The sequence below is a fragment of the Cyanistes caeruleus genome, chromosome 17 (genome assembly GCF_971803275.1).
Source record: "Cyanistes caeruleus chromosome 17, bCyaCae1.hap1.1, whole genome shotgun sequence".
NCBI lineage: Eukaryota > Metazoa > Chordata > Aves > Passeriformes > Paridae > Cyanistes > Cyanistes caeruleus.
Window position 1 is genome coordinate 7,586,153 of NC_141717.1, and position 17,674 is coordinate 7,603,826.

Genomic DNA, 17,674 nt, shown 5'->3' on the forward strand with positions numbered 1-17,674 from the left:
GAAGAAAACAGTGCCATTCCTCTGGGCTAAACCCATGCACAAAGCCAGGCCTAAAAAAGCATTTCACTGCAAACAAACAACCCAGACACTAAGGAAGCCAAATATTGTTATTTGCTCAATCCTTTGCATTTTGCAAGCCTCTGTCCCAACAAGGGGTTTGGTGGAGTCGCAAGGCCCCTGTTGCCAGAAGCACAATGGTACAGTAATGCTGCTCATCCTCAACTACCATTTCTTCAATATCATGCAATTAATTGTCCACAGTTACTGTGTAAACAAATTAGTTCTCATGTTTGATGAGCTTTACATTTTGAACAGGACTTCTCTTTACCAAAGTTTCTTAGTAAGTCTCCCTGTCTCCCTGCTCATTTCCAATGACCAACAGTAGGAGTTATATTTAGGCAATGCAAGACAATGAATCATCTGATTTAAACATGTTATGCATGTTAAACATAAAAATAATTAGTTTGCCAAAGACAACAACAAAAAAAGCTTATTCACTAGTAATGAAAGACTGAAAAATATTCTTGCAAATTTTATATTCACAATGGCAAACTAGTGACAATTCCTGTCACTGGAAAACATAGACTGAGCTTCTATGAGCAGAAATGGGAAGAAGAATGGAATATACAATACAGAATTTTTATTCCAATGTACAAGGACTTCAAAAAAATACCCTCCTATTTAAATGCCTACTGTCTCAACACAGAAATAAAGAAAAAACAAAAGTTAACTTATCATAAGGAACCAGTTATAGAGATGTAATAGCTTTGTTTTAGCATTAGCATTTGTTGTTAGTCAGTATCCAGGACAACTGACAATCGAATGCAGCAGCAAACACCACTCTGAATATATTTTTTAGAAGGTCATTTTAATCACATGTGCTGCAAATCTTTAGACAGTATTAAAACTGGCTATTTGAAACATTTCCTTCTTTGGATCATGTGTTTAAAATCCATTTTTAAAGTTAAATTCAAAATAAAAAAATAATTCATAGATTTCAAGCTAACTAAAAGCATTTTTCATCTTAAAAAGCTTCTTAATCTATAATTGGCTTCCTTTTAAAATCACCTTTATCATGTGAGCCTGCATAAATGGTTTAAATGTAAAACTAGTGCAAGCTGGTTCTTGTGGTTCTTGGGAAAGAGTAACAGAGCTTTTACTGATCATTAGGAAAAGTGACTGTGAATTGCACCAACTGAAGTATTTTTTCACTCTGCTATCATGGATCATGAATCAGAAATAATAGCAGTAATCACGTTTCAGAAATGAGGATGTAGCTATGAAGCCTCCTAACTCCCACTCCATCAGTGTTATAATCCCAACAAGTTAAATAAATCCCTTACTTCTAACACAATAAGAAAAAAAAGTAAAAAAACAAAACAAAACAAGAAGAGAAAAGAATACCTTGATTGTGCTGCTTTCTTAAGATTCTTTCAAGTCAGTGATTAACACAACAACTCAAATTCTGCAGAAAGGTTTGCTTTTGGTTTGATGTTTTTAACATAACTTTTTTACTTTCTTTTATTTAACATCTCATGTTAGAAGACTTGAATGCTACACTTTTTGATAGATACCTGTTGCTTGTTTACAAAGCACCACAACATCCTAATGTGTATGAATGAAGGGGAATAAGAGAAAAGCAATCCTACGGAAAGCACAGTACTGGAAGAAAATAATGATAACAACCACTAAGGACAAAATAACTTTTAGTAAATATCATCTAGGTTGTCTGGTTTCATATGTGCAAAGAAAAAAAATCAGTGTTTTTCCGGAACCTCCAATATGTCTGGATTTTTCTGAGTATCAAAAAAAGAAGGGACAAGAAACTGAGTAAACAGCAAGACTCTGAAAAGAGCTTTTGGGCTTCCACTGGCCTGTGAGTTCTGGCAAATAGCTGCAGGCAGCAGAGAAAATCCTTCTCCTCCGGTAACAAACAGTTCAAAAACAGAAACACACTCATTTTCAGTGTCAGAGATCATGTGAAGTTTGTCATTTTGACAAAAGAGCTTCCCTTCACAAAACACTTTCAGAATGTGTTGGTAACATCAGCAAAATGTTTTCAAGAAAGAGCAAATGAACATTCAAATTAGAACATTTTTAATAATGTTTGGCTTTCAACAGCTTGTCTGAAAGACACGGTATGGAAGGGATACGTAATGAATAAGAAATTCCTCCTGCCCTGTTCATACTTATGGATCAATGTGAAAAGTACATCAGCCTCAAATAATTAAGTCTCATTATGAGATGGCAAGTAGATAAAGTGGTAACTTAGAAAACTTTAAAAATTAGTATTAAAGTCTATGATGCAATAATTTTACACAATTTCATTTTCTCTGTATAAGATCTGGAATAGAATTTCTATGAAAACTGTGATTCAGTCTAATTTATTTGGTTATTTAAAAGCACCCTGAAAAAGCCTGACATTTTTCCAGCCATGGTAGTAGGTAACTACACTTTGGGTGCTACACTACCCAAGTTTCTGTCTGTAGTATCCACTCTTGCAATGTTTAACAACTTCACAATAAAATTCTGAATACCTAAGATACTGATCCTGGAAAATTTTGTCTTAACAGTTTTGTCTTTATATAAAGACTTTTTTCCTGTGCCATAAATGCGCGTTTTCAACAGACTTCAATCACTTGTGATGTTCTGGCTAATTCTAGTAGGTCATTTAGTCATGTTTTGCATGAGTTTATGAGAATAAAAAGGCAACAAATACAAAACAAATACAAAGCAAAAACTGAATTCCCTTGCTATGAAGTAAATGTATGCAATATTGGTTAGAAAATGCCTTGAGTAATTTCACCACTTGAAGCTTTGCACTTAACAATCTAAAATGATTGACTTAATGCATAAAGTTGATTAAAGACTGAAACAATTACCACCAGAGCTGCTGGCTTCTGAGGTTTCCTTCAGTAGCAGGACTGCCTGAGATGCATAAAAGGCATTTTTGGGACTGCCCCTCTACATGACCCAAGAGATTAGGACAGCTCCAAAGTAGCAGCAGTGCTTCTGTGCTGTAAATTGCAGTGGTGCAAGAGCTGCTTCACATATAATTCTTCCCTCTGTGCCAGAGGGGCGTATTCTGAGACAGAGGTGGTATGGATGTCTGGGGTCAGCATAAACCAACATCCCATTAAAGGTGTTGGTTTTTTTCTCCTCCTTGATGCAGTACCTATGTGTCCCTGACTTTCATTTATATGCAAGAGGTCCTAGAAGCAATGTTTAAATCTGAATTCAAATCCGAGAAACAATGAGTTTAAAAGCTTGCTGTGTTAGTTGCATATTGTAGTGTATACACAAAGAGTTTTAAACAAAATATTTCAGTGTGATCATTTCAAAAATCTAGATAAATTCAATGCAGCAAGAACCTCTTTACATTCTGGTTCCTTCATTAACTGTGATTCTGAATAAACACTTTACATGTGAGAGAAAATAATGGACCCAAACTTCATTACTATTTGGTACCATTTCTGCAAACATGGTCATGGGAAGGATCAGACATCAGCAAGGAGCAAAGAGATGCAGTGCACATTCACATCATTATTATCCCTTCAGAAGTCAAAGTGCAGGGTGTTGGAGCACCTCTGACTGAGAGAGCAGCCTAGGTACCCCTCCAGAGGTGGTGTTTTTACACAGGTAAGGTGTATGCTTCCCTCACTGCACTGCACATCTGCAGAGCCCCAGGTGGAAGCTCTTTACTGGAGAGCAGGGCAGATAGATGAGGTGTCACATGATGAGATGTCACATCTCCCTGTATGTGGCACCTTTATTCGAGGGCACAGTTTTGTCTCCCATTACTCTGTAAGGATGCACATAAGGAATGGCCATCAGACTCCCCCCAAAGCAGGCACCAGCAGTGCAGGCAGCACGTGGAGCTGTTCTTTCTCCCATTGTCTTTACACCCTTTCACAAAAAAAGCACACCAATATCTGCAGTCCAAACAGAGCTCCAAATACAGGTAAACTTTCTTTCTAGAGTTAAGAAAAAGAGGAGTGCACATAATTTAAATGTTTCAAAATGCAAATACCAATGCAGAAAAAGTATACTTGCAGTAAAATGCACATCTAAACTGATCTACAGCACAGTATAAAGTCACTCACTGCCTAACAATTTAAACTTTCCTGAATGATACCTTTTTATTTTATAAATATATTAAACTTGATTTTGTAAATATATACATAATTTAAGCATATATGTATATATATGTGTATATTTTTAAGATACTGTTGAATATGAGTTACATAAATAAGTATCCAAATTAAATTTGCAGTGGCATTATGACAAGAGAAACATGTATCTGAGCATGAGAAAGATCTGTACTGTGTTCTAATAGAGACTGGGAAATAAATTGCCTAGGATTTCGGAACCATTTGAAATATCACCATATCTCATCCTTTCTAGCTCCAAGGTTCACTTTTTTCTTGCCTTCAGTAACGTAAACATGTAATAGCAGATACAGAATAAAAATACTATGTAAAACTTAAAATAATAATCTTCTCATCTTTCCCTTGAGAAAATGAAAACCACATACAACTTGATGCTATCCAGGGAAGTATTTGACTATTATACTAGTGGATGTGATCTAACAGCCTAATGAGACCACTTTGCTACTGGATGTTACAGCCCTATGAAACATATTGTTAAATTCAGCTGTAACTATAACAATTTGTATTTTGGTATAAGGAAACACAGACTAAGGCAAAGGGTGATGAGCTGAGCAAAAATAACAGGTAGAAGAAGACAAAGATACAAAACCAGTATTAGTCAACCAAGAAAATTAAAACTAAATATAATAACTAATTTTTCTATTCAAAATTTATTTCACTCACTGAAACTTTTCTAATTCTGAGAAAATTAATATTTCTGATTTGCAAGAACCCATGTCTTCTAGATCCTCATTTGACATTCAGCAATATGAGTTTAATAATGCTCTTTTCAGTGCCAGCATTCCAGCTATTGATAAAGTTGAAATGCAACTTACGTAAGTTATTTGGAGGAGGTCTCGTCTCCATGTTTTCGTAATGCTGCACGTGTACTACAATGTTTAGATCTCTTTCCATATGATCTGTTGTACAAGGACCTTGAGGTCGCATAACATCAGCAAGAGCCCTGAAAACCAAACAAAACCAGAATGAATCTGCAAAATCTGTAAGACATTAACAATATGTTCCAAGATCTAGCTCAGTTTGCAATGCAGTCAATCATAATGTCTGCTGGAGAAACCAGCTCCCATCACAGTAAATGCAGGGAAGTAAATTCATTGTGAGACTTCACACCTTAGGCTCTTTTTAGGTTGTCTTACTGTGCTTGAAGTAAAACACAGAGACACATTAAGTTCTTTAGGTGTCTTGGCTTTGGAGGAATATAATTTACAAGGATCCTTGAGCCTTGTAGAGTTCTACCACTGCATGTGCTCAATAACACAATTGCCATTTTGGTTAAGCTGAGCAACCTCAGCACCTAGCCCATGGCTACACCTTTCCACAAACTGCTTATCTTCACACCTAGATTACTAATTTCAAAGGAAATTCTCACACATGCACTTGCAATTAGCACACACAACACAGTGGTCTTCACAGTTTTTATTCAAAAATGTCACTCAAGTTGAAAAATCATAGAACTTCCACGCAGAAATCCAATAAGCAGGGATTTAAGGATTTCTCATCCGGAGGGGGAGATCAAAAAGGTCTTTTTCTAACTTCTGTGAGTGTCCTAGTCTTTAACAAAGAGTAAAGCTTGCACAGGAACACTCCTTGCTCCTTTGAAGGCAGTTCAGAAACAGGATAAAAGCTTTGTGTTAGCAAAGAGGGAGTAAGCAAAAGGTTCCTCGGTTAGGCCAGGCCCAGCTGGTGCTGGCTGTGGGCATGCCCTGCAGAGCTCCAGGCAATCCGACAGACTCATCCTGCTCTGGTGACTGTGGAAGGACCAGTTCCACTGGCGAGTGGCCTGCTGAGTGTAAGGCCATCCTTAGGCACGTGGATAAACACACACACCTGGATCAGCCCTGTTGAGCTGGAGTTACTGCCCAAGTTTAAAGCTCTGAAACTCCCAGCATGGCAACAGCTAACTGTGTCTGTGAGCCTGTGCTATTTTGCCAGAGTTCCATAGGAGCAGGATTAGCCCTCATGTGCCAGAGCTACCTGCTGAACTACTGTGCGCTAGGAAATAATTGGCTCACCTGTAGAAGCTGCTGCCTTAGACAAAGGAAAGCTGTAGTATGTGTTACCAGTGTCTTCAGGGTTTAGTGCAAATGTTGTTTATTCAAGTCAATGCATCATGAACCGTTATTTACCTCCCTTTTGTCTTATTGTTTTTAATTTTTAGACCTCTTGAGCAATTTTTTAAGGGTGTGGACACATTTTCTGGGCACTATGCCCAGTTTAGTTTAATTTTCTGCAAAATTATATAGTGTCCCAGATACTGCATCAAGAATTAGATTATAAAATAATAAATATTTTTTTAAAAAAAGTAAGCACATTCCTTGGTGAAAGCCAGGGAAAGTGCCATCCAGCTCCACTGTACTTCTGTGACATTATGATTTCTCAATCAAGCAACACTATACTTTTAAATATTAAAAAGTAGGTAGCTTCATTTTAAGTTACAGAGAGAAATCCTGAGCTGGATCTTGCTTCCAGATTGCTGGAACATTGCTTGAGTACACAGCTGAACAGTACTGATATTTTCTTGTGTTTATGGCTAACATTATGTTATTAAAATATTAGTTACAGTTGTGATCAACATGTTAGAGAATACTCTGTTGATCCTGGAAAAGGTCAGAAGACAGTAACCACATGATTAATGGTATCAGAGTAATGCTCCCATTTGAAGCAGTGCTTATACAGCAGAAATAGCAGAGCTGGCCTACATAGCAGAATAATAAAAATTCAACAGAAGAGATCTCACAAAGACGTGTAGAAATTATGCAAAAGGAAAGCATTATATTGCAAAAGCCATTTAAAATAAGTGGGGACCAAAACGATTAATATCCAGTCAATTTATGCAAATGTGTCTCTATACAAAGGAAATTATTGACATCAGTATTAATTCTAATTCCAGAGGCAGCTGGACACATTTCTGGGAGGGGAAAATAAATAAAGTTCCTAACTCCAGTGTGGGAGTTAAAACTGTGAGATCTAAGTATTTCCCAACTTTGTGAGAGTGGGTTTTCAGAAATCTTTTCCTCATTGCTCTTAATCTGATGGTAGATACTATTTGCTGTAGGCTTTAAATAACACCCTGTATGAAAGCAGATGAACTACTGCCTTTCTATGAAGATGCTAAGTTTCTACCCATTCAGGGTGGCTTTTTCAAATGGTTGTCAAGGAATTACCTGTCCAATTCCTTCTTCTGTATTAAGAAAAGATGAACTACTCACCATCAAGTTCTGTTTTTAATAACACAGCACCTATACTGTGTTAGCCAAAGTTGTACAGTCTTCTCAGGGCAGAATATTTCATGTAACTGACAGCATGTCCGGATTCTCTACTGATGTCAGAGAGAGTTAAAAATGTGTAGCAGCTTCAGTATCACTGAAGTACAAAGGAAATGCTGTACCTGCATTTTGTTCTTTTAGGGATTTAACCATATAATGAATTGGATAAAGGGAGGCTTTTTCCCCAGCACATGACAAAATCCTTGAACAGATGTTTGCTTTGAAAAATTCCACATAGGCCAGGAGACATTTTAAAATAACTTCATGCATTTGTCTCACCTAAATATAGTCATGGAGATTTTGTTCATTATCTGAAGAAATTGTTATAATCAGTCCCATTGAAAAGGAAAAGTTGCACAGAGGGTCTTTACCTACACCTTTACCTACTGGATGATTTTTAAAGGAAACGCAAAGTGCAAGATAACTTTCTAATCAGGGAGCAATATCATTAATTGTGCAGTGATATTGATTGCAGCATTACAAAAGTGGAGAAGTGTTATGTACCTAGGAGTTCACTGCCCAAAACTATTCAAGTATCACAAAACTTCAGCATTTCTCTTGACATAAGATTTTTCTTTCTGGATACATAATACCGGTTTGGGGTGTTAGAAAGCATGTGGAGCCAGGCATTTCCCTTATGGGTACAAGCTGAAAGAAGCTGAAACACAGGTCATTTCATGAAAGGTCACTTGTCATATTTTGCCTCCAAAACTGTGTCAAAACCCATAAGGGAAATAATTTCACACACAGGATTCAGGATTTTGGCAAGACAGGGTATTTTTGGCCCCAACAGCATGTCTTTTAAATGATCAATAAAAGACTCCACTCCTGAACTCAGCACTGGGTACTTTCTTCCTTGTGACAGAAGAAAGAAGAGCTCAGATAGTTCACAATATTTGGAAGAGTGCTAGCACACTGTCAGAAGCACTGTTTTAAAAAACAGGAGTTACAGCATAAGAGCACGATTGTAAACATTGTCCTTTCAATTCCTGGTTTGTTTGCACATTCTCCAAAAGGATTACAGAAGAATACAAAGGTGCAGTTGTATTTGCAGAATAATCTCCTCCATGCAACAGAGGTAAAGCTTTTTCATTTTCTATTCATTTTTGAGAGACAATTCTCCACTTGAACTGATGGAGCCTGCCAGACCCACTGGTGTAGTCTTAAGCAGCAAGAATGTGCTGCCCTCATATGCCTAACAAAGCTCCTGGTCTGCTTCAGCAGGCAGATCAAATCTGTCCTCTCATGCACACACTGCCACGTTCCCTCCCTCTGCCATAGCTCCCTCCTACACCATCTGATTTCCTTATTCTCCTCAAAAACAGGAGGGGAAAGGAAAAGCTGTTCTGGATACTAGTATTACTGCTTAGTCTTGAACACTGTAGCTGAAAGGAATACTCATCTCCTTTTAACATCAAGGAACAGATTTTAAAATCAGGAGAAACAAAACATGCAAAGTCTAAAATTAAGTACACCATGCAGAGCTAATGCTGTACTCCCCTCTCCACGTTCATCTTCCAAATTTAGAGTTCCATGCCAACAGAAAGAAAATGTCAACCGTGCCATACCTGACTTGTTTCCTGAAAACAAAAGGAAGTAACAAGTTCTCTAAAAAAGTACAAGTCTTGACTTTTTTACTAAAGAGACTTAGAGACTTTTTCCTATGGATTTTTTTCACTAATTAAATACATTAAATGCTTTTTTCATTGTCAAATATTCCAGGAAAATTCAGTTAATAGCATTAAATGAAGTTCAGTTAATGGAGTGTTCTTGGTTTGTTTTGGTATAATACTTAACAAAATTTAATTAAAGGCAGCTGTATGGAAACTATGCTTAGTTAATAAAGTTTTATTAATGTTGTACCACTCTTCCACACACCAGAGTCTTACTTCAGCAGCAGATTCTACTGACTGTAAGATGAAGTAATGCAAGGAATTAAAAAGTGTGGCACAGTTTTGCTTCCTATTTAGAAGTCAATATTCTTATTTCCATGTGTCAGGTCTCTGTTCATATTTTGAAATATTTTTAGTAAATCAAAAATGGAAATATATCATTTACACCACTTGTACTCAGTTGTTCATTTATCTTAAAAAATCAGCCTCCCCCCAAAAAAATAATTTTCCATTATGCATTGTCTTTTTTGATAAGCAGTGCTATCTCTTTTCTAGGTGAATTTGTTCATAGAAATGAAGGGGATTCAAATGTTTCATGTAGCCATTGGCTAGGCAAGAGAAAGGAGACAATATTAGCTAAAGGGATAGATGACAAATCATTCCCTATGCGTTTCTTGCTGACAGACAAAATGGAGTAACACTTAGTACTTTTGCTTTGGCCTACCTAACACTCTTGATGCATTAAACTTCTGCTTATTAATAAGGTTCAGTACAGAAAAAAAAAAAACATAGGAGGTGTTCTTTTTTGTTTTGTTTTTCTGATATTGTAGTGATGAATGTTATTAAAAGAAAGTGACTATGAACACAGCCTACATATATCAATTGTTGATACTAAGTGTTTGAACAGATAAATTATTTTTTAAACATTACAGCCTTTTTTCAGAACATTACTAGTGTAAAATGAGCTAGAATGGAACATTTTAGTTAAACACTCACTGGAGGACTAAGAGGTTACTTCAATTCTTCACTCAATGAATATATTTATAGATTGCCAAAGGGATTTACAAATCTAATTCCTTTTCAAATTAATATTAAACCCATCCCACAACTGGAATAAGAGAGAACTTTTTTTAAAAAAAAAAAAAGCTATAGATCCTTTTCAGAACATGACTAGCTATTATGTGTACTGAGTGGGTGACTGTTTTCCCATGTGATCATGACTTTCCAAGTTTCTATATAATCCTGCCTTGAACAGTTTCATGTACAAGATCACAGACACTGTTAAGTAATCAAGGTAAGAGACGACCTTTGCTGAGACCCACTTCAGAAACCTAATCTTTATGCATACATGACTGAAGGGTATCAGAATCTCCCATAATTATACCTCCATAAACTGAGACAGAATATCCTTTTAGAATACTTCACACTTGTACTTTAGATAGCAAATATTTCTACTCACAGAAGCAGGACCTATTTAAGCCATAATCTGCAGGGGTGGCTGTAATTTCACTCTATGCTGGGCTTTGTGATTGTTATGAGCCCTCTTTTTTTTGCCTGCACAGAGACACTATAGAGAGAAACTGAAACAAGGGAGAGCTTTTCGCAAACAAGCTCTGTAGATTAAAATTTAAAAAATAAATTGGGACCTATGTATTGTTTTTCTCAATTTATATGCAAAGAGTTTAAAGGATTAGCATACCTTCCTCAACAAAAACCATCTTTGCAGAAGTATCACTGACACACGCTGTTGACTAAAATTTCTGCAACATGCTTTTTTCCTCAGTAGTAAAGCATATCCATATCAGCCAGTTTATAAATAGCAAATAATAGCTCATGGACTGGTGATGCATTGTCAGGAATATTTCTGTGACTTTCTCTGTTCATTTCAGCATAAACAGTTAATCAAAAAGTCATGCAGAAACTTCAGTAAAAATGAGGCTTCAGGTGTTGGGTTCATCTCCTGGACTGTTCATCTTCATCTAAGCCTTCATCTAAGCCTTAAAGATTGTGAGCTACATTAGTAGTCAGGGCAAGAGGAAGTTTTCTGCCACACTGCACATCCAGTAGAAGGTATCCTTTCATTGCATTTCATCACTAAAGTTGCCCAATATGCTGGGATCTATTTAGACTCTTTAATGGATCTGTTTGCTTTTTTTAATGACTTTTCCCCATCTGCTTTACTTTCATGTGCCTGGGATTAGCATAAAGAATCAGACAGGCTGCAAACTTGACAAATGTGTTATGCCTTGATTTTGAACTGCTGTGACAATATGGGTTTGGAATTTGTTGTTAAAGATGCTGGGCTCTGTCCCGAGTTGCCCACCTGCCTATCCACCACTAGGCAGCCAGGATCTGGAGTAGATGGTACACAGCATGTCTAACTCTAGGTGGGGGGGTTCTCTTTGATACAACTCAGCCATTACACCGTGAAGACAGAGTCAGAACACACACAGACACGGCTGAGGCAAGATTTTCATATTCCATTTTTTACCTCACAACAGTAACTGAAAAAATGTTAAGAAATTCTACAATAGCTTTTCCTTTTTGTGTCTTCCTCTTCCCTTCCACCCTGACTCATTTTCACAGCTTAGAAATTTTACAAATAGCTCACACACTTGCAAGGGCTGGGGGAGTAGGGAAGGTCCTGCCAAAACCATTTTGCAGCTGGAGAGGGAGGGTGAGATGGCATTTGTTTACATCCTTCTGTTGAGAAGTAAAAACATTTTCCAATCTTTGAAACTGTTGGAAGAGGGAATGCATCAGGCTTTCTATAATTCAGTGTTGCTGGTTTCAGATTTTTTTTGTTTTTCTATTTATGCACAGTATATCTGGGAACACTTGCTGGATCTTGTTAGGGAGAGGGTCACGCACTGCAGATAAAAATGGACTACTGTCTGTGCAGACTCCACAATTATCCTTAGTCTTCCTCAATATGCATGTTCTGTGATAACCCGGGCTGGGGGCACCACAGGAGCTCTGCTCTGTAAAGTTGGTCTCTCTCAGTCGCCTTGCAGGGAAATGCAGCCTGCCTGGCAGGAGTTGTTTGTTTGGTAGGGACACATGGGCTCCTCTCTCTCCTCGAGGAGCTGGGCAGGAGGTAGAGGGGAAAGGGGAAGGGGACTCTGCTGCCTGGCACTCAGCCTTACCTGGACATGTGCTCCCGCTGGGGTCTGTGTGCCTTCTCCAGCCCTAGTTTGGTGAAGATTCCCACCAGCACCATGACTGCTACAACCCCACAGATGATGTAGACAATAAGGTTGGTTTTATCCCGGGTAGGATCATGCAGAGGGTCGTCTATGCGGGAAGGAGGCTTCCCAGTGTTCATCCACAACGGCGTCTCATAGTTTGTGCAGGTGCTTTGATCCAGCCTTGTCTTCTTGAACTTGCAGCAAAACCTGAAGCCACAAGTGCCACAGCAGAAGATGAACTCCCCCGAGCTGCAGTTAAAGGGGGGGTCCCACTGCCCCATCACGTCAAAGTAGCCCCTGCAGAAGTCTGGGGTGGGAGGTGGCTCGGAGGGGTCTATCTGTTCCCCGAGGCTGGAGTGGTTTCCTCCCGAGAGCACCACAAAGCTCCCCAGCTGCTGGCCAGCTTTTTCCTGAGCCCGGCACACCAGCGTTAGAAGGTCCGCCACCAAGTAGCCGAAGAGCAGGCGAATAAAGCCTTCCATTCTGCCTCCCAGCCCCGGCTCAGCGATGCTGCTGCCGCCGCCGCTCGAGCTGCTGGATGCTGCGCTGCGCCAGGAGCTGAACATAAAGGGGCTCCGTCAGGGGCCGGGCGTCCGCTCAGCCCGCGCTCGCCTCCAGCACCACGGACAGCCGCGAACGGGCCGGGCAGGGTCCGCAGCCCCTGCGCAGGGTCCGCAGCCCGGCCCCGCTCCGCTCCGGAGCAGCGAGCGCGCGGCACTTGTGGAGCGGAGTGCGCGTGAGGGGGAGCGCGGGAGGAGGAGGAGGAGGAAGAGGAGGACCGAGGGGTGGAGGTGGCGGCGGCGTGCGGGGCACAGCGCCGGGCTGGCGAGAGGGGCGTGGAGGGGCCGCCAAGCGGGAGGGCTGAGGCGAGGGCGCTGCAGGGGCGGGAGGAAGAGAGAGGGAGAGCGAGGAGCCTCCCCGCGCAGCCTGGTGCCAGCGTGGGGCGCCGAGGGCACCCACCTTCCGCTCCCTCGCGGAGCCCGGCGCGGTCTCTCGCACAACTCCCTCACACACACGCGGCGTCCGCCGGGCCCCGCCTGGGGCCGGGCTGCCTGGGCAGGGCGCAGGAGGCTGGACGGACCTGCCGCGGCATTCAGCTACCGGGGATGAGAGATGCGCCGTGGCGGGCGGGCGGGCGAGTGTGGTGCCAGGATGAGAGCCCAGCCCGTCCTCTGAGGCGGCCACGGGAAGCTGCGTGCCAGAGTCGGGGCTTCCCGCCCGCCTGTCCCCTCCGGCAGCCCGCTGAGGGGCTCTCCCTCCTCACATCAACCCCGGTGCAGAGACGACCCCCACCTCGCTCCCCTCACCGCTCCCCTCCATCCCTTACATAAGAGACTTCCCACCCCGGCGGGCGCTCCCCACAGGTGCGTCTCCAAAAGCGCGGGAGCGCCTCCTCGTCGCCCGCCTCCCTCAGCCCGCCCCGCGCTTAGCGGGGTAGCGGGCAGCCGGCCCGGGCTGGACTGGGCGAGCCGGGGGCAGCTCCGCGGCAGGAGAGCTCCTCTGCCGATAAGTAGAGCGCTCCTTCTCCCGGGAGCTCCTCTCCGAGCGCTCTCCGGAGACACACTCACCTGCGAGGCAAAGGCAGGTGCCGCGGGCGGAGCGGCGCCCATGGGGCCGCACCTCTGCTAAGGCCGGGCGGGAGCGGGCGCTGCCCTGGCCCCGGCGTGCCGAGCACAGGTACGGCTGTGCTCGCAGTGCGTGCTGCCGAGCAGGGCTTTGGCTGCTAAACATGAGCTTCTCCTGCACATCATTTATTTAAAAATCTCCTTATAATGTCAGTCAGTTGGCTCCAGAGGACACGGTGAGGCAGCGGGTTGTTTGCGAGATACAGAATTGAAATAACTTCCCCCAAACAGAGAACTGACTCTGGGAAAGACTTTTTAGTGATTCGCTCTCCATCCCTGTTACTTAACTCTCTCATCTCTGTCGTTTGCTTCGGCGGTAACCTGTGCAAGTAGCAATAATATTATCCTGAATACTATGCTGCCACCAAATGTAGGAAATAAGCCCACTATGGCGTGATTTAACAGTGTGGGCTGGTGCTGAAAGCCGCTTCCCTTTTCCTCGGGGCACGTCTGTGAAGTTTTTTGCCGTGGCCTCACAGGCTGCCCTTGGCTCTGGGGAAGGCTGATGTGCTGGGGCTCTACCATGGCAGGCTGCCCTCCCTCTCCCTCTGCATCCCTGGCGCTCTTCAGGAACTTGGGCCAAGTCCGTGTGGGGTTGTTACACGGTAGATAAATGGAAAGGTGAGGCAGAGGACAAAGAAGACGTTTGGAATCAGAGACGGCTGTAGTTAGCTAATTGTGATCCTTTGCCTTCTCTTAAAAATAGACTCTAAGTATAGTGATGATTCCACTTAACAGTTTGACAGTAAGCCTGGCATCTTTGTCCAGGAGGTAGGTTAGAAAGCCCCTTTTTTTCTCAGTAGAGAAAAACAATCAGTCCCAGCCAAAAACCAGCCTTTCTAGGTTTTAATATTTAATTCTTAAAACCTCCACCTCATCAACATCCCCTTTCAAGTCTCCTCTGAAATCATATCATTCCTCCCTTGTGTATACTTCTCTCTGCTATTTATTATTTAACACTTTGTGATGCAGTTTGTGCTGAAAATACTGCACAAAATGAATCTTTTCCATACTTATTATTGCATCTAGAGACATTTAAGGTCCAGACTGTCAAGCACTTAAGATTATGCAAGTTTCTCTGTTGATCTGACGGCTAAAAAGCTGCTTAAATATTTTGCATGATTAGTTCTATACATGTGCAGAAATAATAACATCCAAAACCGATTTATTTTATGGGCTATTAATCATGACTAAACATGGTACAAGTTTCTTGTTTTGCTGAGTTCCTAGGGTTTTCCTTAAGAATTCCCCTACAAAAAAAAAGCCCAAAGGGTTTAGGCTAGGACCTGACATCTATGGGATTCAGGTCCATGAGATCAGAACTCAACCCTAAGGGGCATGTGCTTGGAAAAAACAGGAGGATTTTCAAACCTCCTTGAAAAAAAAAAAAACCTGTTTTTTACAGCAATAAGAGATTTTTGGATCAGACCCATGGAACCCAGAACTCATAAATCATGCTGTCCTTAATTAATTATAAGTTACTTTAGTTGTGCTCTCTCTGCCAGTTAGTTGTATTTGCAGTGAAGTTATTTTAGCTGTACCATCTCTTAGAATCCTAATAGTGAACAGGAGTTGCTCTAGATTGGGGCACAAAACTTTTTTACTAGACCTGTGTCAGTGTGCTTTAATGGCTTTTAAGCATATAGTTCTAAGAATACCTGCATGACCAAAATATAAACCCATTAGTTACATTAATGGAAATAAAACTAGTTGAGAGAAATGAGTATTACATAAAGTACTGAGGCATATCTTGGGTCATTATGTGATTTTATAAAGCTTTTCACAATAAAGTCAGTCAATAAATATCTCATTTATTTCAGCTGTCCTTAACAAGTTGAGAAACATGGAAGATTTCCCAGTGTTGCAACATCATCTTCCACTTTCAAAACTTCAAGTGTTTCAAGACTTCTCTTTTTAACATTGCTTTAAGGCAAGTAATAATTACCTACTTTTCTACAGATTTATCCCATACGGAATGTTCATTGCCTCTGAAATAACTGAAAGGATGAATGTTGCAACCCAATCCTAAAGAATTCTCTTTTCTCAAGTGCATATCCATTTAATTAAGTGGAATTCTTATTTTAGATAATAAATTCCTGTTATATTTTACCTCTAATTTCTTTGACATGTTTTCACCAAGATGATGTTGATCAATGACAATACTTGTGGTTCAGCTTTAACCTAGAAAAAGGCACCTTTTCTGATAAATTCAGTAGCAATGTATACTCATGTCACATGGAAGCTGCACATACACTCATGCTCTGTTTCTTGAATTCTGTGCGGAATTGTACATAGAACTGATTCTTGCAGGATGTTTATGTAAATAAGAGAGTTTAAAAAAGAGTAAAATTAGAAGACAAAGTGAGTCAACCTGAATGTTGAGGTGGTGGCAAATATGAAGAGTATAGAACAGCCAGACCATATGGAGCAATTGCAATTATTGTGTTCAAAAACCTGTATTTAATTTTTGTTGATAATGTGTTGATCATCATTCAAGGTTGCATCAATCGCATTGATGCAACCTTTGACTATTTCCCTGATTACTTGACAGAGAAAACAGTCCTTTGCTGAGCATTCAGTCAATGGAGCTTTCTAGCCAATCATTAATTTCCAAGAAATGTCCTACAGCTCAATCATTATTATTAACAGACATTCCAGAGCTGTGAATATCTGTCAAGAAAAGCAGCTATACAGGCCTGATCTCAGGCAGTATTGATGTGAAAGGCATTTTCTGATACAAAATGTCACGTGGAAACTGGAATGAAGCAGTCAATATCTGTTTCCTTGGTAGTCATTTCATGCTGTAGTGGTTTGTCTGGATGTAGATACAAGATGTTTTGTGGCTGGAGAACAGAAGTGGTGATGATTCTTCTGTGCCAGGCCAAGTGGCAGCAGGTTTGCAATCACTGTCTTTAAAAGAACAGTTCAGTGGTGGAAGATGTCTGCTGGGCAGCAGTGGGTAAGCTTGAGACCTGGAAGAAGTGTCTTAGCAGACATGAGTAAAAGAACGCTTTCAACAAAGAGTTAAAGAAGTGTTTTACCAAGGAGGCTACAAGTGACATAATGTTTATAGTTACTGAAAAGAGTCCTATGATTCACAAATGCTGTAAACACCCTGAATCACACAACACAGACGTTCATTTTGAACAGTTCTACATGCTTGATTTAGTGTAGATCAGACAGCAGCTTCATTTGCTTCTACCAAGTTCTGTCACTCCTCTATGAGCAGTGTCCTTCCCAGTGGTATTAGTCTTGCTGGGTGGTTAAAATGCATTTATAGCAAACACTTGATAAGCCTTTGGTCTTTTAACAAATAAGCGCAACCATTAGTGTATCAGTACAGCAATGTGTAAAATCCCAACATACATTTTGTTGACGCTAAATACACTTCTGCTTTATAAATAGTGAGCACACATCTTCTAACTTACCTTTCCCTTTTCATTAAAAATGATGCACATACAGACTAGGACAGAAGCAGCTTGTTCTTATAATTTAATGGATTCACAGCAGTTTTAACAGGAACATCTCACAAACATTGAGCACTTCTTTGTTATCGTCTCAAAAATACACTTTGCACATAGCAAAGTGATCACCATTAAGAGATTTTAATGAGCCAAGAGGCGCTGCATGAATGAAAAACCATGACAGACCTGGTTTTATGGCTTACTGAGGATGAATATAATTTATTGCAATTCTATAATATAGAAATTACCTTTATAACCTAATATTTTTCTCTTCAGTCTTCTTGTAAAACCTAAACTGTAGTAATTTCATGGGTTGGGCTTGACAGTAACAGCAATCACAATTGGAGTG

At 40.7% G+C, this 17,674-nt stretch overlaps 2 protein-coding genes across 5 annotated transcripts in view; one reads left to right on the forward strand and one right to left on the reverse strand.

The window, feature by feature from the left end:
- The window catches only part of SHISA9 (shisa family member 9), a 174,178-nt gene extending 161,328 nt beyond the window's left edge, over positions 1-12,850 (reverse strand). The window contains exons 1-2 of the mRNA XM_023936636.2: positions 12,195-12,850; positions 4,985-5,112 (exon numbers count right to left, since the gene is read on the reverse strand). Coding sequence (XP_023792404.1) covers positions 4,985-5,112; positions 12,195-12,802 — 736 coding nt within the window. The 5' untranslated portion in view covers positions 12,803-12,850. The remainder of the gene's footprint in view (positions 1-4,984; positions 5,113-12,194) is intronic.
- Positions 12,835-17,674, forward strand: part of CPPED1 (calcineurin like phosphoesterase domain containing 1) — a 58,367-nt gene continuing 53,527 nt past the window's right edge. Inside the window, exons 1-2 of one of the 4 annotated variants that reach the window (XM_086853731.1) lie at positions 12,835-13,027; positions 15,682-15,791. The gene's annotated coding sequence lies outside the window, so the exon portion shown is untranslated. Of the gene's footprint in view, positions 13,028-13,099; positions 14,483-15,681; positions 15,792-17,674 lie in introns of those variants that run through there. The other 3 variants (XM_086853729.1, XM_086853730.1, XM_086853732.1) reach the window with 3 other exon arrangements.